At 47.7% G+C, this 23583-nt stretch overlaps 1 protein-coding gene across 1 annotated transcript; it reads right to left on the bottom strand.

Moving 5' to 3' along the window:
• Positions 1-8277: 8277 nt before the first annotated feature.
• On the bottom strand, positions 8278-10132 carry LOC144115220 (uncharacterized). Its single transcript, XM_077649535.1, has 3 exons — positions 9979-10132; positions 8792-8960; positions 8278-8731 (listed from the first exon to the last, which is right to left on the bottom strand). Exons 1-3 carry the CDS (start codon positions 10130-10132, stop codon positions 8278-8280), a joined length of 777 nt encoding a protein of 258 aa, XP_077505661.1.
• Positions 10133-23583: the final 13451 nt, after the last annotated feature.

Genomic DNA, 23583 nt, shown 5'->3' with positions numbered 1-23583 from the left:
CGTTGGTTGTTGCATGGCGACCCGCCGCCGTTCTTTTTTAGCCTTAAGGGCGGTTCACATGCAAGCGAACTTGCGAACAGAGCGAACAGCGGCGCGGCGCTGCGAAGCGGTTCGCAAGCTTTCGTTTCACATGCATCGCCGCGGAGCGTTTCCCACCGCTGCGAAAACCAATGTTGCTGGCAAAAGATATGCGCCTTCAACCGGTTTTGGTGGCCTGCAAACAATAAAAGCGTGCTATGTAAACATTATTTCGTAAATTCTTTTCACAGTTTATTTAATTAAATATAATTATTGCGTTTTGAGCATTAAAAAGCACTTTATAAAATTTATTTTTGAAACAAAAGTTCGTACCTGCGGTGTACAAACTCGCGAGATACTTTCCAAAAATGGCCGCTCGCGAGTCGGATGAGATGACTGAGCTCACAGCCGAAATGGATGTATGCGCGCCATATGATGACTCTTTACTTAATCTTCTGTTGCTCGAGGAGTACTGCCTTTTAAAAAAGAAGAAGGCTTTGCTCGAACTCCCGTCTCCGCGGCGCTGGTGGGTGAGACCCATATGGGAGAATCGGAAGCAGGAATCCGAGTTCCACACCGCGGTGAGTTTGTTCGCATAGGAAGAGTTATTGTGTGCTGGTTCTTTACACTGCAATATTTTCCTACAGATGCCGCTGCTCATGAACGGGGACACGGAGTACTTTCAGAAGTACTACAGGATGTCTTCTGAAAAGTTTGAGGAACTGCATTCCTTAGTCGAAGGGCCGCTCACCAAGCTCTTCGTTGTGCGCGAACCCATACCGTCACGAGCAAGACTTGCGATGACTCTGAGGTACTAGGGAGTGCGCTCACATTTACTGACGATCGCTGACACCAGTACACCTAGCTGACAGTTCTCCATTTTCTTCTAGGTACATGGCATCAGGGATGCAAATTCAGGACGTCGCCATGGCCTTCAGAGTGGGCATTTCCACAGCGAGTAATATTATCCACGAGACGTGCAAGGTGCTGTGGCAAGTTCTCCAGCCCATTTTCCTCAAGGTGCGTTGTCGGCAGCAAAAAGACGTAAATGTGCTGCTTCCTAATTTGTTCCGGTAAACGAGCTAAATATTGGCTTCAGAGCACGCTGCTTGTGCAGGTGCACCAGTGACGGAGTGCAGACTCACAGCACAGGCCAGTGAGCTCCAGGCGGTATTATATTACGGAATTCGCTTTAATCGTTTTCCTGTTTTTTGCTTCACATCACCGAGCAGGAAACGTACATAATGGAAAGGCACCAAATGTTCTAATGCATAATAAACAAAGATTATTTTTTAAAAATTCAGTGCTGTATATAAGACCTTTGTTTTCAGGAACAGCTCAGCAACGAATGATGTGAAACAGGCGCTGTCTGCTCTATTTACACATTTTAAATGATAACGATAATGAAAATGAGACAAGGAAACAATGAGATGAAAGGGAGAAGCACATGTCAGGAATGTCTAGAAGCCCCCCCCCCCCCCCTCCCTCCCCGTCTCTTTAAATACAAACCCAACAGTTATGCTACAAAAGCAATTGCAAGCCCGTTAAGTCTTCCCATCCACATGCGCAAGTTTGAATCTCATGATTAGTAAACTAGTCCTACAGCTCACATGCCACCCTCCTCCCTTCCCCAAGAAAGAAAACAGCACGTGATCAGTTGCTTGAAACACTAAAAATTTATCGAAGTGTATGTTGCCGACCATGTTGGTTCCGAGATGTTGAAGTGTAAGACGGGTGCTTCTCTCGCATACCTGTTTTTAGTTTGCACTGCTGGTCTTTTTACACCAGAAATGCTTTCCTGTGTCTCATTGCCAGCACAGGTGCCAACTACCGCTGACTGGCAGCAGGTCGCCAAGGGATTTTTTGAGAGATGGAATTTCCCCAATTGCGTAGGTGCCGTGGACGGTAAACACGTCCAGATACAGGCCCCACCAAATTCAGGAAGCCTGTACTTCAACTATAAGGTAATGTCCACATTGCTCTCCCCCCATTTTTTTTGAAAATCTCACTATTATCTTGTATATATGAACTGTTCATCATTACAGGGCACGTACTCTATAGTGCTGTTGGCTGTGGCTGACAGCAACTTGAAGTTTACTTTAGTTGATGTTGGGGCCTATGGAAGGCAAAGCGATGGTGGGACGCTCGGATCATCAAGATTTGGCAAAGCCCTGGAGCGTGGCCTTCTTGGCCTTCCGCCACCAGCATTGTTTCCCGAAACGTCAACGGTGGCACCCCATGTCTTCATTGGGGACGAAGCTTTTCAGCTTCGGCAAGACTTTCTTCGGCCTTACCCAGGCAGAGGCCTGGATGACGACAAAAGAATATACAACTACCGGCTCAGCCGAGCAAGGTTTGTTGCAATGATAAGTTGATTTATTGTAAAGGTGTCATCACTAGCCGGGTGGCAAAAAATGCTGACATAATTTGACGCGTCTCTCGATATCACAAACACAATGTGCTTTATCAAAATTCTTTTCAGGAGGTGTGCTGAAAACGCCTTCGGGGTGATGGCCTCCAGGTTCCGAATCTTTCGCCGGGTAATTAATCTGCTGCCTGAGAATGCAGATTATGTGGTACTGGCAGCATGTGTCCTGCATAATTTCCTCACTGAAGATACAGCTTATATGCCTCCAAATTATGCAGACACAGAAGATTGTTACGGCAATGTGACTGAAGGTCAGTGGCGGCAAGAAGAAGAGGGTACAACAGCCATGCATGATTTGGAGCCTCCAGTGGGCCATAACTACAGTCGTAATGCAGCTGCGACAAGGGACATCTTCAAGAAGTATTTCACAAGCACACAAGGAGCTGTGCCATGGCAGTGGACGTCAGCTCGGCTGCGGCACTGAAGACTGTGTAAGACTGGCTTTCGGCTTTGGAATCTTCAGAGGCTGGCGCTTAACGAAGACGACGACAAGAAGCGCCGAATGCTGTGTCAGCATTGACCTCTACAGTCTTCTTCCCAGCACATCAACCGGGAACCGCTGGAGCCTTCTTGCACAATGGACACCATTCTACCTTACTGCCCTGTGATGCTTTCGAATTTACAGCTCTTTCTCAATCCGCAACTCAGCCGAAGAATGCCGACAGCATACCCGGTCATTCACTTCTCGCGCCCAGCTGCAGAAAAGCACCCGTGATCCCCCTGCACTCCCTCCCGCTTACCTTCCCAACTCTTTGGTCTGGCTACCCTCCTCAGCTCCAAGTATTTCCTCCGAACTTCTTAGCAAGTACCAGGGACCCCACCATATTCTTCAGCAGACATCCCCCATCAATTACCTCATCGAGCCCCTTATGTTGTCCCCTGATCATCGTTGCCGAGGTCGCGCCATTGTCCACACGACCCGCCTCAAACCATGCTATGGCCCCGCCGTCGTCACATCGCCCTAGGGTGCCAGGATGGCGCCTTTTCGGCCGGGGGGAAATTGTAAGACTGGCCTTCGGATTTGGAATCTTCAGAGGCTGGCGCTTAACGAAGAAGACAACGAGAAGCGCCGAACGCTCCGTCCCTCGTGCGTGCTCTGGACTGAGCGCTGCCTCTGGTCTGTAGCTCGACTGTACCACTGGTTGTTTGCGATGCAGTGCTTTGCAAGACGTTCCTTATTGCAAATGCTATTATGTCGCCTATGTGTGCGTGTGTGCGGTGCAGCAAGCAATTGTAACATGAAAATAAGCGTTTACTGCTGTTTACTGTTTAAGCATTCTGCTTAAAGAAGAGAGTGACGCCCGCAGAAGTGAGTGCCTTGTTTGGTGCTGTTCCGCCGTCGTGGGGGCATGTGAAACGCGTTTGCAAACTCTTAAGGTCTGAAATGTGGCGTCAAGTAAGGTTATACACCGACTGGCTGCGCGCTGCATGTTTTGCGCGCTATCCGGAATGGATTGCTTCAAGACGGTTTCATCACCTCAGAAGTGAAGCTGCAAGATTGACAGAAGTTTGGTGGAACAAGAACTTGAAATGGATTGTTGCTAGCGCGAGGAAGCCTAAGAAACAAGGGCGCAGTAAGGGAGGACTTGTAGTGATGGGCGGGGTTTCTGTCCCAGCCAATATCTCGAACTTGCTTGACAAAGGTCCGAAATTCGGTCTGGAACCTTGTGTACCCCCTCATGAGCTTGTGGGCCTGAACCGTCGCATAGCCGAGAAGGCAGCTCAGGAAAATCAGGGACGTTGCCTTTTAGATGGCATAGACTGTCTGTCAAAGAATGTAAAACTTAAGAGACAAGACAAGGCTAAACAATCTTTGGCTCGTATTGTGAATTTTTCTACGGATAATGAGCTTTGTCTTCTACAGGCGGATAAAATCACAGGTTTTGTTGCCATGCCCAGAGCCATGTTTGTTGAAAAAGCTTTGCAAGCAGTGAATAAAAATTTCGTAGCAGTGAAAAAACGTGACACCCAGATTAAAGGCAAATTTGCGGAATTTTGTAAGCGTTTAGAGCTATTACCGCTTGCTAAAGCCATCACAAGTAGTGAAAGTGGCGGGTTACAGGTGTTTTTTAGTGTGAAGACCCATAAACCTGATGCCCCCCTTCGTACAATTGTAAGTGAAAGGGGAACATGGCAAAATCATGTCAGCAGATTCCTTCAAAAAGTGTTGAATGGCCTCAAGATAAATGATCCATTTTTGGCGAGGAGTTCTATGGATGTAATTAATTTCCTAAAGGAGAACCAAGATGTAAGATACGCCTTTTCGGTTGATGTTGACGACCTTTTCTATTCTGTTCCGCATCAAGAACTGTTTGCTGCTGTCAAGGAATGTATTGACGATAACGGAACCGTTCAATTTCAAAATGTGTCGGGGATGACTGTAGATAACTTTTTAGCGCTTTTAGAATTTTATTTGTGTAGTACGTTTATCGCCTTTGACAAGGAGTTTTATCTGCAAAAGAAGGGGATATGCATTGGGTCATGCGTCGCCCCGGTTTTATGTGATATTTTTTTAGCATGCATTGATCGCCATTTGAACTATCATTTTAAGCAATCTAAGATTGACTGTGTTCGAAAAGTGTTTCGTTATGTGGATGACTTTTTAATTGTTTTAGACAAGCATTGTGCCATTCCCAATGAGGATACGCTTATGAGTGTACTGCATGACTTCAAAAAGCATGGAAGGGGGCTCACTTTCACGTATGAGCTCCCGGTTGAAAACAGCCTGCAGTTCTTGGATGTGAGATTAAGGTTTATGAATAAGCACGTGTGCTGGTCTTACTTGCCCAGAGCACAAAAAGAACTTTTGCCTTATAGTTCATCCCATTCAAAGATTGTGAAGAGAGGGATCGCAAAACTCTGCTTAGAATCTGCACTCTTAAAATCCTGTGTGCATGATATGCAAGATAGTTTTGAGAACCAATTGGCTAGGCTTGAGGCCGCCGGCTTCCCTGACTCGGTAGTTGTCGCTGTTGCAGAAGCGTTATTGAAGAAGTTGAAGCCCGGAACTCGGAAGGAGGCAATAACACCCCCGCAGGCTAAAGTAAAACCTGCAGTGATGCCCTACGTGCACAAACTATCTCATGGCCTCAAAAAGGTGGCAAACCGGCACAATGTGCCGTTGGTCTTTTCAGCCCCTCGGAAGCTAGGCCAGTTGGCCCGACGCATCACAGGTGATGACAAGAAACCTGGGTGTAAAAAGAGGCACGGGAACCGCTTTGCGGAATGCGCCACAGGCATTGTGTACGAAATTCCCTTGACGTGTGGCAAGTCCTACATAGGGCAAACGGGGCGCTGCGTCAACGACCGTCTCAGGGAACACGAAAGAGATTTAAGGAATAGGGAAGGTGCTAACCTTGTTGAGCACTGCGCAACTTGCAAAGATTGCACACTGATGTTTTCGGCAGTGAAGATTCTAAGCAGAAGCAAATTAAAAACAACCCGTGAAACGATAGAGGCATACTATATTAAAAAAGCTGGGTCAGAGTGTGTCAGCGATACCTCAGTCATTCTGTATAACACAGAAAAGGCGTTCCTGTCAAAGTTTCTGCGATAAAGATATGATGAGATTGTTTTTCCTATTTTTCCCTTTTTTTGGTTCTTTTACGGTGTGCGCCTGCGCTGGTCTGAGAGTATTTAAGCTGTGTGTGTGACTCTGAATAAACAGTTGTAAGTCAGCGCTGTGTTCGTCCTTGTTCGTTCTACTTCTTTTCTGTCTTTTGTCTTCTTTTCCTTGGCTAAAAACGTGCCGTTGCGCTGAAGAACTATGAACTTCAATCAACAATACCAACTAGCCCAAGAACTAATTCTACTGAAGTTACTAAAATATACTTTAATTAATTTATACAGGTACCTGCAGCACCACAAGGGCATTATTGCAGAGGTGACAATGGGAGGAAAATGATCATGTGACAAAAACAAACAGCTAAGCACAGGTGGTAAAAGCAAGAAAGTAACTAAATAGGTAACATTGATGAGTCATCTCGAGGGCGAACGGTCTTCAGTGTACCGCGGTGCAAAATTACAACACAGAAATGGAAAGGGTACACTATCGCTTGAAGTACAATGCCAGTCAAAAGATATGAAGTTAATGAGATATTAATCTATGGCAGACTGCGTGACAATGAACACAGGAACTCTGAACACATTTTGCATTCACCAATGCTCTTGGGAAGCCTATTGCACCGTGCGGAAGCATGCGGAAAAAATTAATTACGGTAGACATCAGCACGACAGTGCATTTCAAGAACTCTCAGCTCGTGATCACATTGTTTGGAGATGAAATGGGGAGGGGAAACGTACAAGTTCTTATTTATTCCTGTGAGGTCAGAGTAAATTTGGAAAAAAAGTTCTAATTTTACAGTTAACCGGTGGTGGGCTAGTGTTATCATACCAAGGTTCCCATTAACTAATGTAATACTGCTGTGAAAGTTATAATTACCAGAAACAAATCTTGCAGCACGGTTTTGGATGCATTCAAGGTTTTCGACAAGATTACAGCTTTGAGGGTCCCATACCACTCAAGTGTATTCGAGTACCGGACGAACGTTTGTTATGTAAAGCTTACTTTCTGGGGGGCCTGATACGTCTAGCAAGTTTAGCATACGAGATGACTTTAAGGTTAAGTATTCAATGTGTCTGTTCCATGTTAAACTTTCTGAGAAATAGACCCCGTGGTATTTGTAATGTTGGACCTTTTCAAGAAGTCCGTCCAATTTATTCACTGATCTCACAGGAAAGCGTTTACGGGTGAATGGCACAAGTTGACATTAAGCATTCTTCAAAGACATGCCCTACTTAGTGCACCAAGCATGAATTTTGTTTAAATCATTTTGCAAACTACTAACATCACAATCATTTTCTCTATTCCTGTATATGGCACAATCATCAGCATATAATCTCACTTTACATTCTAGATTTTAGACAATGTCATTTATAAAGACTAAATATCTATAAAAAGACTATATAAACATCTATATAAAGACTAAAAAAAGGCCCCAAAACAGACCCATTTTGCAAACTACTAACATCACAATCATTTTCTATATTCCTGTATATGGCACAATCATCAGCATATAATCTCACTTTACATTCTAGATTTTAGACAATGTCATTTATAAAGACTAAATATCTATAAAAAGACTATATAAACATCTATATAAAGACTAAAGAAAGGCCCCAAAACAGACCCATTTTGCAAACTACTAACATCACAATCATTTTCTATATTCCTGTATATGGCACAATCATCAGCATATAATCTCACTTTACATTCTAGATTTTAGACAATGTCATTTATAAAGACTAAATATCTATAAAAAGACTATATAAACATCTATATAAAGACTAAAGAAAGGCCCCAAAACAGACCCGTTTTGCAAACTACTAACATCACAATCATTTTCTATATTCCTGTATATGGCACAATCATCAGCATATAATCTCACTTTACATTCTAGATTTTAGACAATGTCATTTATAAAGACTAAATATCTATAAACAGACAATTTCTAATCCAATCTACTATTGCAGGGTGTATACCGAGACAAGGTAATTTATGTAACAGCAATGCATGAGAAACGGTGTCAAAAGCTTTCCGGAAATCCAAAAATATGCAGTCTACCTGAAATCCAAGGTGAAAAGAGTAAAATAGATCATGGGAGAACTCTACCAGTTGAGTCGTACATGACAAGCCAGGCCTGAATCCAGGTTGAACATTCGAAAAGAAATTGTTTTGAAGGTCACAGCACTGTATATAATGTGTTCTATTGTTTTGCAACATATGCATGCTTGAGAGATAGGCCTGTTATAGTACACTTTTCAAGTTCTTTTTACTCATGTGGTACTCTCACAGCCATGTCAGTTGGATATTGACCTTGACTGTATTGTTCACATACATGCAACAGCTCCATTTTTAAATGCATGAGCATATGTGGCGGAGTGGCATCCATCTGTGGTTTTAAAGATAATAAAAAGTGGCTTGAGGCGTCCATAGGCCTGAGGGACGTAATGGCGTTTCTTACTGAGTGTAGTTCTCGCTCTGCCTCTTGAATTGCTTGCCGCTTTTTTTGCCGTTTTATTCCCCTTAAGGGAACAGCACTTGTGCTTTGGGTTGGCGCTGGAAGTAGCCCGGCTTCACTGCCCTCTGTGTAGCCTGGTCCTCCAAATATTGCCTCAAGCTCGTCCAGAGGCGTCTCTGGCTCCTTTTCATTGGACACAGGGCTGGCCATGTGCAGCTCTGCGCTGCCAACCGACAAATCAGTTGGCGCCAGGTTGCAGAAGCTCCTGGGAGGAATGTACGCGAACTGTTAAATCGTTTTCACATTTATACTACTCGTCGCTTACCGTCTTGTTTCGACGGTGTCCCTGAGGAACTCCATCTGCTGCATGTAGGGCCACGACGATTTAATGCCAGCTGCTGCCCCACTCCTCTTACTGTCAGCTTCATCTTTTATCTTTTTCCTAAAAGTATCTTTGAGATTTTTCCATCGGTTCATCACCTCTTCCGTTGTCACTGAAATGGGGAGCAGCACGCAGCGTGATGTTAATTAAAATAAGAAATAAAGAATTATGAGTGCACATAAAAGTGTTAAAACCATGCATGAACATGCAGATACTGCAGCCTGTGCACGCACCACTAAAATGCTATCATTTGGCGCCACCACATTAGGGTTCAGCCACAGATCTGTTTGTACCGCTGTTCTAAATTTCCTGATAGAATCTCACCGACTGCCTTGCTAAGTGTTCCAACCTTTTCTTTTCTATCAATTATTACATTTTGACTAAATCATTTATATTTACTCCCTCTCTTTATTATTATTCTTAAAATTTTAAAATCAAAACACTCATCCCTTTTCTGTTCATGACGAAAAATTCACCGGTGTTGCGCTCCCACGTGCTTTTCCTTTTTGTTAACTGCGTTCAGGTGAATAGCCACCCGATTCTTGGCCGATCCCCCAGTGTGGGTATGTTAACAACAACAACAACAAGTCCACACCTGTGCGAAATCGAAAGGGCCGACTCCCGTTTACAAACGCGCCATAGAGTTGCATATAAAAGCAGGCAGGCAGTGCGTTAAATTACATTTCACGACTGACTAAAAGGCTACACACGAACGCCAACTTTTTTCTGACGGCCACGTGAAGCAAACAATACTGGTACAACTCGACTGCACAGAGCATCCGAGCGCACTGGGAAAAAGAATTAAATTCTGAGCAGCCTACAGTAACGTGTGCGTGGACAAGTACAATGCACACTTGTATGCTTATTCGTCTCAAATATACATAGAAAATGCGTGCTCGGAGAAGCCTCGACGAAGAAGAGCGCTCGTGTGCGAATCGTTGCAATCGCACAAGTGCGGTCTGCGCGGCGACAAAAACCCGAGTTTCCGAAAAGCTCCGCCGCCTCACTGGAGTGGCGAGAAAAATTTGTTACGACAGAGCACACGCAGCGTCATGCACTTCAAGAAACTGCAGCGTAAAAAAAAAAAACTCGCAATCCAGGAGTTCTTTACAACTCGTGTTTTTGCTTACCGGTGGCGTAGTTCTTGCGCAGGGCGTCTCCGACTTCTTCCCAAAGGGCTTCTTTCCAAGCCCGGTTTCGAAAGTTGTTGTCTTTCATGTCCCACAGAAGTGGCCGCTTTGCAACCTCCGCAATTAGCAGTTCATTGAAAAGTTCGCGAGGCATGTTCTAGGTTGCACGTGTAGGACACAAACACAAACACTGGTGCATGCTTTCTAGCACGAGGCCTCTACTGGTCACGTGACAACGCCGGGCTGTCATTGGTTGAGATGCGGTGCTGCCGCGTCGCCGCCGCGAAAATTTCCAACTTGCCCGAACCTCGCCGCTCCAGCCGCTGGGGCTTTCTCCGCCGCTTGAGAGAGGGTGTACTCGCCGCCGCGGCGGAGTTCGCGAGCGGTTCGCTTGCATGTGAAACAGGCTTTAGCGATGTGGAAAGCCGCCTTCTCGCCTCCGTGTGCGGGTACATAAGGCAGCTATTGGCATATGCCTCTCCATCTGCAGGGGGGGGGGGAGGCATCTGCAGCTTGCAGGCATTGGTCAGTGGTGACACCACGGGTTCCCGGGCATCCGCAGGGACATCCCCGCAAGGGGATAATGGTGAACAGTGCATCACCACGGACCCGAGCACCCGTGCCTAGCCGTGCGTGGCATCGCCGTGTCCGGGGAAATCCTGAAGGTTCAACCGATGCCGAGCGTTTGGACCCTTAAGGCCCCTCCGCGGAAGCAACACACCACTTTGGCCCCAGCTTCCTGTAGACGGCACCTCCGGCTTGATCCGACCGGGGGGAATCGGCAGTCGCCTTTTCCTATCCTCCCCTCCATCTTTCACTTTCCTATCTCTGTCTCACAACTCTCCTATCTCCTACTCACTTCTTGGATTTTCCTTTTTTCCTGGCGGCTAGGGTTAACCGTGTGTGACCAACTACCCTGAGTTGCGTCATATTTGGTTATAGTTGAGGTGTACAGCTGGCGTGGGCAGGACTTGCTTTCAAGTTCCTGTCCCGTCCCCTTGGACTCCGTGGTTTGTGGCTGGCACCATGACCGAAAAACAGAATTTTTTTTATGGCTCCCTTACTTTCGAAACCAGATCGCTCTCTCAAAAGAGGGCGGAACGAGGCAGACGAATTCTTTCAGAAAAGAAAAGTAACCATTCCCAAATATCACGTGATCCACAGTGAAGAACAAGATAAGCAGGCAAGAATAATATCTCCCTTCATTGTGTCAAAGTGCTTGACAGAAACCGTAGGCATTGGCTGTAAGCTCTCATAAATGGCCAGCGACAATTTATTGCTCTAACTGTGCGACGATTTCCAACACTCCAAGCTCTCAAACCTAACGTCCATAGAGGAAATCCCTGTCTCCGTGACTTATCATCGCTCATTTAACACTGTCTGAGGCGTAATATCCGAAAGGGATTTTGTTCACATCACTGAAAAAGAAATGCTGGAAAGGCTCACCGACCAAGACGTCATAGATGTCCACCGAATCAAAATCCGGAAGGACAATAACCCGCCGCGGTGGCTCAGTGGTTAGGGCGCTCGGCTACTGATCCGGAGTTCCCATGTTCGAACCCGACCGCGGCGGTTGCGTTTTCATGAATGAATGATTGAAAAACTTTATTGGTTCCTTTAGGAAGTAGTAGCGGTAGAGGACGAAGTCTTCGTCTTGAAGCTTGGGTCCTCCTTGGCCGTGGGTGGGCCCCTAGTTCAGGGCTCCACTGAGTCGGGCCACCTCACTTGCGTGTGCTATGAGGGCCCTTTGGACCCCTAGCTCGCAGCTGGTGAGCCGGCTCTCCCATTGCTCCGCACTTGGTGTTTTGTGTTTGTGGAGTGCTTGATTTCTTCCGCACTCCCATGTGACATGATATAGTGTTGGTTTTGCTCCGCACCACGGACAGTTGGCCGCTATACTGTGTGGCGAACATCTTGTTTAATATGTATAAGTTTGGGAAGGAGCCTGTTTGCAGTCTTCGCCATCTTGTGGCTGCCTCCTTGGATAATGCTTTATGTGGTGGAGGGTATTGGAATCTTGGCCCCTTATATAGGTTTAATAATTCCGAATAGCTGTCCCCGCAATTAATCTGGGGCCCCTCCGGGGTTAATGACGTTCCTGCTCGGCTGGTCATTCCTCGAGCTAGGTTGTCTGCCCCTTCGTTGCCCCTGATCCCTGCGTGACTCGGTATCCACATTATGTTGTGTATTGGTCGTCCCACAGGGAGCAGAGCTCTACTGAGAATCTTGAGTGCCGTGCTGCTAATTCTGCCTCTAGTATAGTTCCGGCACGCCTCTTGTGAATCCGTTAAGATGTTAAGGGATCTCCCTGTCCTATATCCTTCATTCGCTGCCAGGGCGACAGCAATCTCCTCTGCCTCCGTTATGTTAGATACTTCGGCTGTGAGGCTTGTGATGTGTTCTCCGTGGTAATTTTAACTACTGCTACCACGCTATTTTTGTGTGTTTGGGGGTATAGGGAGGCATCAGTGTAGACTGTGTTGTCCCGATGCCCCATGTTCCTCTCATAAAATTCTCCCCTAACCTGTCTCCTCTTAGCATGGAGGTTTGGAGCCATGTTTCGGGGGATAGGTTGTATGCATAGCTTCTTTCTTAGCGGGTCTGGTATTGCGGCCCTGCTATTTTGTGGCTTTTCTATTTCCCGACCTAACTTTGTCAGGAGCGCCCTTCCAGTCGTTGTGTTTGTTGCTAGGTCTTCGTATTTGTGCCTTGAGCTGGCATTCTCTTAATTCTTCGAAGGTGTTGCTGATTCCGAGTTGCATGAGCTTGTCGTTGGATGTATTTCTTGGGAAATGAAGAGCTGTTTTGTATGCCTTCCGGAGTATTGTCTCCGCTTGCTCCTTCTCTGCTTTGATAGTCACATTGTACGGTAATGAATATGTTACCCGGCTGACCACTAGGCTGTTGACTAGCCTGAGTGTGTCCTCCTCCTTCATGCCATACCTCTTGTGCGCTACTCTGTTGATCATCCGGCCTACTTGTCCTGAAGAGCAAGGTTCCGGGCTAGTTGGTAATGCATTTAAGGGAAGAAACAGCGCAATGAAACACGGACACACGAAGAACGGACACACACGAGCGCTCGTGTGTGTCCGTTCTTCGTGTGTCCGTGTTTCATTGCGCTGTTTCTTCCCTACTTGTCCTGCCGCTTTGCTTAGCAGGCTGAGTATATGACTGCACTTCCGGCTTCCTTGCAGCCATATGCCGAGGATTCTGATCATCTTTTGTTCCGGGATGTTCTGGCCCTCTAGTTTTATTTCGAGTCGAGCATCCGTAGGGTGCCTACCCACTCTGAGGAGCTCAGATTTTTCCGTGGAGCATTTAAGTCCTCTTTGTTTTGTGTATTCTTCAATGCAGGTGGCAGCCTCTTGTAGCGCCTCCTGCTTCTCCCCCAGTGAGCCTTGGGTGGTCCAGGTGGTGATATCGTCTGCGTACATTGCATGACTAATCCCCTGGACTTGGCTGAGTTTCTTGGTGAGGTTGACCATCGCTATGTTAAAGAGTATTGGCAAGATTACTGAGTCTTGCGGAGTGCCCTTGCATGGCGTTTGAAAGGTGTCACTCCGCAGGTCCGCTAGGCCTACCGTCGCTGTTCTGTCCGTGAGGAGGCTTCTAACGTAGTCATGGACCTTCTTCCCACAGTTGGCGGTGTTAAGTCCTTCCATAATGGCGGCATGGGATACGTTGTCAAAGGCCTCTTTAATATCGATGGCCATGACAACGTTCTCCCCGTTCTTTGGCATTGTTTCGAGTACCTCTTCTTTTAGTTGTAGCAAGATGTCTTGGGTTGATAAATTTGCCCTGAATCCGAACATGGTGTTGGGGTACCATTCTCCGTCTTCTAGATGCTTTTGTATTCGTCGGGTAACTATTCTCTCTTAGCGCTTGCCTAGGCATGATGTTAGCGAGATCGGTCTGAGGTTTTCAATTTGGAGTTTCTCGCCGGTCTTGTGAATCATGACGACTACGGCGTGTTTCCACTCCGCTGGGACCGTCCCTTCTTCCCATTGTTTGTTTAGGTATAGGGTGAGTTGGCTGATTGCTTCGTCGCTTAAATTTCGGATTAACGAGTTATGAATCTTGTCCGCCCCTGCTGCCGTATTTTTCGCTGTTGCCCTTATGGCCTCGACGACCTCTTCTCTTGTGATGGGCCTGTCCGTGGTTGGGTTTTCTTCGCCTTGGTAGTCGCCGTGGTAGCCGTCTACCTGGTCCTTCCCGTAGCATTTCTCTCGTACTGCCTGGAGCAGCTGTTCTTCTGTACCCTCGTACTGATGAATTAGCGTTTGGATGGATTTGCTGCTTTCCGCCTTGCTTTTGCTCGGATCCATGAGTGTTCTGAGGATCTGCCACGTTCTAGCCGTGCTGAGGGTGCCATTCAGCAGGTACTAAACTGCTGCCACCCTTGTCTTGCTAGCTGCGTTGCATATTCCTCTGCTTGCCTGGTGATTTCGGCAATCTTCTTTAGCTTTCTGTTAAGCTTTTGGCGCTTTCACCGCTTGGTCAGGCCTCGTCTTGCCTCCCAGAGCCTGAGTAGTCGCTTGTCCACTTCTGGTGCTTGTTCTGTTCGATCCACTTCTTTAGTGTAGAGATCACTGATTTGTCTAAGCTGTTGGCTCCAATCTTCTGCCGAAGTTATGTCGTCCTTAAGTTGTTTGCAGTGGGTGGGGAAGGCATCTGAGTCAGTTAGGCTTGCCTTGCCGATCTTCCTTTTGATGCTTTCTGCTTCTGTGCTGACCCTAATGATGTAGTGGTCGCTGCCGAGATTTTCTTGCAGGTTCTCCCATTCGATTTGCTTAGCGCCCCTGACAAAGGTTAGGTCGGGACATGTGTCCACGCTTACGCTATTACCCTGTCTAGTAGGCTGACTTTCATCTGTGAGTAACTCGCAGCCTATGTTTTCCGCTGCTGTGCAGATGCCGCGCCCCTTTTTATCTTCGATCCTGCTGCCCCATTGTGGGCTTTTCGCATCAAAATCCCCTGCTATTTTAGGTATTCTGCCCTGCAAGCTTCTTTGCTTCCGCAAAAAGCTTAATGAAGTCTCGTTTATTTTTACGTGGGCTGTACAAATTTACTATAAAAGTGCTTTTAGCTTTTATTTTTCTTTTGGGAATCACTTCAGTTATTATGTGTTCTAGCTGTGTGTCTTCAAATTCCTTATGAGCTATGGTTGTGATTTTGTTGCTAATGAGAGTTGCTGTTCTTCCGTTCTCCTGACATGAGTATCCTTTTAGGGTTGGGGTGTAATTTGTCTCTTGTAGAAGTATTAGATCTGGTGGGTTTCCTCTAGTGCTAATGAATTGCTGTAAGAGCCCTTGCTTACGCCTGTAGCTCCGGCAAATTCACTGCCATATCTCTAGTTGTTGTTGTCCTGCCATGTTATCGTATTGGTACTGTTGTTTGTTCCCTGGGATTGTGATCCAAACCTGCGCTCATTGTAGAGGCGGTCCCTAGCGTCATTTACTGTCTTCTGTGTCTTTTGACTCTTTACATAGTTGCGGAAGCTCTGATCTTGCAGGGCTATCATTTGATTTAGTTGCTGTATCTGCTGCATTTGCTGCTGCATGAATGTCTTTAGATCGTCTATTGTTGAGTTTCCTCCTTCATTAGTTTGTAAACTTTCTACACTCTGTTGTGGGGGTGAGGGTGCCCTGACAGGTGAGCAGCCTGCCTTTCGCATCTTTTTCATTTCCGCTATTAATTCGCTTATTTGTTTCTTAAGCTGTCTGTTTTCCTCTCGGGTCTGCTCTTGTTCCTTCCTGATGTTATTAATTTCGGCAGTAAGCCTTTTTTTCATTTTCTGTTTGTGTGTTTGTGTTGTTGTTGTGCGGAGCAAAAAGCGTCTTGGGAGGGCCGGCTCCCCAGCTCACCTTGACTCCGCCGCTCTTCTTCTGTTGCTGCTTCGGCTTCACCCACGACTGCTGGCCGCCCAGGGGTGGGTAGGACTTGTCCCGCTCCCGGCTCCGGCCCTGGCCCTGGCTGCTGCTGCGACTCCTGTATTCGCTCCGGTAGTCACCTTGCCGCTCCTGGTCCTCGTTCCGGAACCAGCGCGGTCTCCGTGCCCCGCCTCTGCTTCGGCTGCGGCCGCGTCGCTGCTGGCTCTGGGGTCCCCATCGCAGTTCGTTGATTGGCTTCAGTCGTTGTGCACAGTCCTTCGTGTCCGCCGCGTGGGAGCCCCCGCATAGCAGGCACTTGGGTGTACATTGATGTCTTTCTTCCGGATCTTTCTGGCCGCATTGTGTGCATGCCTTGATTCCCGGGTTCGGACAGACGTCCGATCGATGTCCGTGTTGGCAACAAACGTAGCATATTTGCCGCGTCGGCCTATAAGGGTAGCACCACATCTCTCCCCCGTAGTACAAGACTTGCTTCGGGAAGATGGAGCCATCAAAGGTGATGACGGCTGTGCTCGATCGGCCTAGCATTTTTGCCGCCAGGAAAAACGCCAAGGCGCCCGTATGCTGTGCGATGTCAGTGCACGTTAAAGATCCCCAGGTGGTCGAAATTATTCCGGAGCCCTCCGCTACGGCACCTCTTTCATCCTTTCTTCTTTCAATCCCTCCTTTATCCCTTCCCTTACGGCGCGCTTCAGGTGTCCGCCGATAAATGAGACAGATACTACGCCATATCCTTTCCCTCAGAACCATTATTAATATTATTATTGTTATTAAGGACAATAAGATAATAGACGCAAAGCACTTGATCCTCACGTTGAACACCAGCACATTGCCTGACAGAATCGACGTGGGATATTTGAAAGTCAATGTAAGACCATACATACCCAACCCTAGATGATGTTTTAATTGTCAAAGGTTCGGCTGCGGCTGACAGAGCTGCGGCGGTCGCAAATCTTGCGCAAAATGTGGTTCAAATTATCACCAGTCTGATGGATGTGACGCAGCCCCGCGCTGTGCAAACTGTGAAGGAGGCCATACTGCATACTCCAGGGCGTGTCCGTCCTGGAAGAAAGAAAAGAAGATAATCACCATAAAGACAAAGGCAAACATTTCATTTCAAGAAGCGAGAAGGCGTTTTGCGCTTACAAACTCATTCTCCTACACAGCAAAACAAAACTTCGCTGATGTGGTGCGCAGGGGCGTAGAACCACACAGCACTCCGGCACCTGCCAAGGCCGCTTTCACAGAGCCTATGGCAGGACCATCCACGCCCCAGGCAGGGTCAGCGAAAGCTGCCCTGTCATTGCCAGAGCAGGGAGCGCCGGTGCATGGGTCGGCATCCCGCAGGACCTCCCCCGTCGGGAGATGCCTGAAACTAACACAACCGCGGCTGCGCGGTCCTCGCGCACCTCTGCCGAGGTGATGGATATAACACTCAGTCCGCCTGCTTTACAGAGGCGGAACAGCTCTCTTGAGCGGAAAAATAGACATGCCCCTCATAACGGGCCCACCACATAAGTAAATCCTCTGTCATTTCCTCTCAAAAACATAAACATGGCTTTTTTAATTCAGTGGAATTGCAGATGACTTATGCGGAATTACAGTGGCATAACACATATTTCAGGGTCAATGTTACCCATAGTTTTGTCTTCAGGAGACCAATCTTGGTCCTCAACATGTGCATATCCTAAAACATGATAAAACTTTTAGACGCGATCGAGAGCATGCAAATAGGCTCTCGGGTGGCGTCGCGATTGTAGTTCAAAGTGGCGTCCCTGCTCAAGAAATCAAGCTCAAAACAAAACTTGAGGCGGTAGCAGTCAGCATTGTCAGCTACAAAACACTAACAATCTGTTCCGTATACATTCCTACACACTTTACATTAAGAGTCCATGACCTGCAAGAACTGATAAATGAACTTCCAGAGCCATATCTGGTAGTTGGGGATCTTAACGCTCACTCCCCTTCTTGGGGAAGCAAGCGCTACGACTCTAGGGGGCAACCAATCGAAGATTTTATTCTCACAAACAATATATATCTTTTAAATGCGGAAAAGACCACATACTGCTCTTCAACTTCAGGCAATATGAGCTGTTTAGGTTTGCCTTTTAGTTCACCATCTGTTTTTAACGATTTTAAATGGGATGTTATCGACAACCCATATGGCAGTGATCACCTTCCTGTGTTAATCAGTTTGACATCCGCGCCAGAAATCATCCAAACTAAACCGCGACGTTGGAAGGAGCATTTAGTAGACTGAAATTTTTTGATCACAAGCTAATTTAGAGGATATAGTTTTAGAAAAAAAACTTCATCATCGATGAGATAAACGATATGTTCACTAATTGTGTCATTAATGCCGCACACTTAGCTATTCCTCAGTCTTCAGGAGTTGTGTGGCAAAAACAGAAAGTGTGGTGGACAAAGGAATGCAAGGAAGCGAAAAAACAACAAAATAGAGCCTGGGGCAAATTTCGCAGGTACCCTATACATGAGAACGTCGTACGTTTTAAAAAGGCAAGAGCAAAAGCTCGGTACATCCGTCGCAGTGCCGAGAAAGCCTCATGGCAGAGTTATATTTCATCTATTAGCTGTCAAATAACATCAAAGAAAATGTGGGAACAGGTTTGTAAATTAAATGGCAATTTCTCACCGCTCACGAATTCTCTTTTGACAACACCTTGCATACAAACAAGCATAAGGGAACAGGCAGACATTTTGGGCGAACACGTCGCTGCAGTTTCTAGTTCATCTCACTATACGCAGTCTTTCCTGAAATACAAAAGTATTGCCGAAAACCAAAGACTTCCAACAAATGGAGGTGCAAACCAACAATACAACAATTTAATCACTCTCCAAGAAATCAATAGTGTACTGTCTGCCGGCAAAAAAATTGCTCCAGTACCCGACCAGATACGCTATCAAATGCTTGCCCATCTTTCCCAGCCTACCTAAGAGGCACTCTTGAATTCCTTTAACAAAATATTCACAGAAGGAAAAATACCTAAGGAGTGGAAGAAAGCCGTCATAGTGCCAGTCCTGAAACATAGAAAACCACCGACTTCCCCAAGTAGCTATAGGCTGGTAGCCCAAACAAGCTGTCTCGCGAAATCTTTTGAAAGTGTCCTTAATATAAGATTAACATTTGTCCTTGAATCCGCGAACTTCTTGATGTCCATCAATGCGGTTATAAAAAAGGGATGCTCAACAACAGACCATTTAGTTCGCCTTGAAAACACAATAAGAGAAGCTTTTATACACAAACTGCACTGTCTTGCCGTTTTCGTCGATATGGATAAAGCGTATGATACAACCTGGAGAGAGAGAGAGAGAATAAACTTTATTTCAGTCTTTGAAGAGGAAGGCTCCCTTCTGGCGCAGGTGGGCTACTGTCGCTTGGTGGCCCTGATCTCTTGGATCTCGGTGACCTGGTAAGCTCTCTCTCTGAGCAACTTTTGTTGCCACAGGTCCGAGCTGCACAGCGCGGTCTCCCACTGCTCCTCTGTTGTTATTCGGCTGAAAGGGTTCTTACTGCAGGCCCACATGATGTGGTTGAGGCTAGCGTACTCTCCGCAGCTTTTGCATTCTGCAGAGTATATATTTCGGTGAATTTTGGCAAGTATTGCGGGACAGGGCAATGTGTGTGTTTGGAGCTGCCTGAGAGTGGTTGCTTGCTCTTGCGTGAGCGTGGGGCTGGGAGGGGGATATGCCATTCTGCTCCTTTGATAAAAAGTCGAGATTTCACTACAGGTTAGAAGATGGTCTCTCGCTGATCTGGCCCCGTGCTTTGGGAACGTGCTTGGAACGTGGTTTGGAAGAATGTCTATCCTGAGTTTTATTTTGTTTTGACGACTTTCCCTGCCCATGGGGGGGGGGGGGGGTGATGACCACCTCAGATTTGAAAGAAGAGCAGGCCAGTCCGGCTTTTTTAGCAACTTCGGTTACTATGTTGGCACCTGCTTGTAACGCTTCTTCTACTTCCGCGTCGCTGGCTTTCTTTATCCATAGCGTAATATCATCTGCATACATGCTGTGATATAGGTTCGGTATCTGTTTTAGTCATTGTGGGAAATTGTGACATTCCGTGTGTGCTACGAGGATCCACGTTCGACGGCGCGGCGTAGACGGAGACCCGTGACAGCGGCATCATCAATTACCCAGCCATGCTCTTTGAGTGACGACCAGAAAAACCGGACCCGCCGCCGCCCCGGGGAAACAGGCTTTATCCTCCCCAATTTCCGGTTACATTCCAGGACAAAGGAGCTGTCAGCGGGCCAGAGCGCGCCGTACCACAGCCGACGCTATGCGCTACCGCGAAGACGACATTCTTTCCCTCCCCCCCCCCCCTTTGTCGTGGGCTATCGCCGGGAAGGCACCCACAGCTTCCCAGAAGGGCCGCGACGGACACCTGTCATGGCGGACAGGCAGTACTCGCCAAGAATGTGGAAAGACAGGCGCTAGTGAATTAGCTCCGAAGAGAGAGCCTGTGTATACTCTCACTTGAGAGAGAGTGGTGGCGTTTTTGTTGTTTATTTAGTTTGTATTGTTAACAGACTCTGGGTTCGAGGCTAAGCCCAACCCAAAGGGGTGGTCCCCATCTCGCATGTTATTTTGGATTGGAGAATTGATGCTTTGGGCGGGCCACTGGAAATGACCGCCCTTAGCCCTTTGTTAATCAAGTGCTTAAAAGCGCATGTAAACGGATGCAGTCCAGTCCGAGCTGGGGCTCCATGCTTAGCATGTAATGTGATGCTACTTAGGCACTAACCTGCCCGGTCGATGAGTAAAGTAGTGCAAAGTTTGTTCTTTTGTAAATTCAGTTCTGCTTTTTCCAGTTTAACTCTCTGTATATGTATGTTGTAAAATTATGCTCTGCTGTCATCATCTACAAGCTCGCCTCCTGTTCATCTTCCAAGCCGAACGACACTAGAGGAAGGGTTTGTGAACCATCCTCGAAGAAACGGACGACTATTGAAATTCTACTGCATAGAGCTGAGGACGACATCGGTCGCCAAGAGGACCTTCAGCGCCGAAGCCCGACGGCGTGCAGCTTCTGCCAGCTCTGCATCTCTCACAACCTTGAAGAGCTCTGCTCTGCCGTCATCGACATCTGCCAGCAACCGCTCGAGCCCAACTCCGGAGCCACTCCATCGCCCCCATGAAGTCGTCGGCACGTAAGCTCGGACGCCCCAGCCTCTGATGTATAATCTTAATCATGTGTAATTATTGAATATACCTGTTTGTTTAAACTGAGCCATACGGTGTCTCTTTGCCTCTCCGTCCCGTGTGGACCTGCGAATTATGGGCGTCATCACACTGGTGTCAGAAGTGGGGTCTCAAAAGCAAATGTCCTCTGAATGCGGTGACATTCATGACTTCAAAATTGTAATCAAAAGGGAATCACGGGACTGATTGTGGGACTTTTACCCCCATTTGAGAGGCTTGAGGCACTGGAGGGCTTGAAAAAAAAATGACTGTATCTGAGGGAGCTCCCACTCCACAGCCGTCGCTCGGAGCAAGCATGCTGGCATTAGGAAGCGTCATTCCGACGTTTACGGGAGATAAGACAGGGGTTCCAATCTGCGATTTCTTTTCCATGCTAGAAGAGATTGGGAAAATGGGGGGATGGTCCGATGCTCAAATGCTGGGAATGGCGAGGTGTAAGATGGCAGGAGCTGCTCATGATTTTGCATGGCGAGACGAAAAAGTAAAATCCACAAAATCATTTTCGGAATTTAAGAAGCTCGCGTTAGAGCATTTTGACACTGAACCACGTCACGTGCGAGTACAGAGGTTCCGTGACGCCGGACAGATGGTAGGGGAGGACGTGCGAACGTTTGCGTCGCGGCTTCAGCGCTTAGCGCGCGATACGTTAAGCAGGGAGGAGGAAGGAGACCAGCTTAAGAAGAAATACGCGGAGGATATACTTAAAGAGGAAATGACCGCTTTGTTCGTGGCTGGTCTGCAAGACCCCGTGCGCCGGTTCGTGCTCTCGCGCAAGCCGAGCAATTTCGACCAAGCCGTGGAGGCCGCATTGGATGAGGAACGAAATGAGGCGTTAACGACAGCCGCAGCGAGAGTACGCGTCATAGAGAGAGCGGTGCTCAACCCTGAGGTTGCTCTCTTGACAGAGCGGTTAGATCGCTTAGAACAGCTGCTATCTCAGCAGGTAGAATGCCAGGTTGAAGCGCGCGCTCAACAGCGCCCATTCGCTGGAAACCGGAGACCGCCACAAAGCTACAGGCGCGGTATGCGAGATTTTGAAGAAATCGTATGCTTCGCTTGCCAGGGTCGCGGACACATCGCCAGGTTCTGCCAAAACGTGCGCCGTGGGGAGCCACAAAGAGAAGCAGGCGAGACACGCCCTAAGCAAGCCTACAGCGGGGCTCCAGATACCGAGACAAAAAACTAGTTAGTCCTCCCCAGCCTGAGGAGCGTGGGGAGGGAGCAGTGGATGATGAGGTGGTGGTAGTTTGTGTGGCCGACGAGGCATGCCCTGTTGTGCGTTGCAAGTTAAATGGTTGCTGCATGGAATTGTTGATAGATACGGGGTCAAAGGTGACATTGCTTAAGGAGAGCAGTTTTAACACGCTTCGAAGGAAGGGGGACCGCGAGGTGTTGGAAGCGTCGGGTGGTATGGCAACCAAATTTGTAGGCATAACGGGGGATCCTCTTGGCATAAGTGGACTCTACCGGTTACACTTTTCTCTCGGCGGAATTGCATTGGAGCACCCCTGCTACGTATGCCCGGACACGGTGTCTCTGCCAAACGGAGTGTCAGGTATATTAGGGCAGGATTTTTTGAGAAAAGGGAAGGTAGTAGTCTCATTCTCTGAGGAAGAGGTTAATGCGGGCGGCTCAAAAGTTCCGTTTTTGAACAGGAGAGGGGCTGAGATTCGCATTACCGATATTGACACCCGTCAAACAGTGGGATCATTGGAGAAGGTATATTCGCGGGTTGCCGTCCGGCTGGTCGAGGAGGCGGTCGTCCTTCCTTGGTCGGAGCACATTTTGTACGCGTTTGTGCCTTCAGATGTAGAGAGCGGCGCCGTGGGAGTGCTTGAGCCGGTCGACTCTCTCAGCAATGGCCTGAAGGCAGCCGCGTGCCTCGTGACAGTTAATGACGCCCACAGAGTGCCCCTACGGGTGGTTAACTGTAGCCAGCAGCCACTGAGCCTTCCCAAGAACAAAACATTGGCTTTCTTCACCTCTGCGATAGAGCAACGTGAGCCCACCGATACGGTACTCGCAACTGTAGAGCATGCTAGTCCTTCGGCTGCTCCAAAGGTGTCGTTCGATCTTTCTCACGTAAAATCCAGGGAGAGGGAGGCTCTGGCTGGTTTGCTGAACGACTACTCGGAGGTATTCGCCGCGTCCAACCTGGATTTGGGCTGCTGTGGCGTTATAAAGCACAGGATAGAAACCGGCACTTCATCGCCCGTTTACCAGCGTGCGTACAGGATTCCTTACTCCCAACGTGAGGAGATGGAGCGGCAGGTGCAGGACCTGATTGATCGCGGCATTGTCGAACACTCAAAGTCACCCTGGGGAGCACCAGCACTATTGGTGGAAAAGCCAGATGGCTCGTATCGATTGGTAGTGGACTACCGCAAACTAAATGCCATAACTCGCATCGATCCATACCCCATCCCCAATATACAGGAGACGCTTTCTCAGCTGGGCTCTGCCAGGTACTTCACGGTAGTGGACATGG

Source organism: Amblyomma americanum, chromosome 1 (genome assembly GCF_052857255.1).
Source record: "Amblyomma americanum isolate KBUSLIRL-KWMA chromosome 1, ASM5285725v1, whole genome shotgun sequence".
Lineage (NCBI taxonomy): Eukaryota > Metazoa > Arthropoda > Arachnida > Ixodida > Ixodidae > Amblyomma > Amblyomma americanum.
The sequence above is the reverse complement of the archived record's forward strand: the minus strand, read 5'-3'. Positions and strand labels throughout refer to the sequence as shown.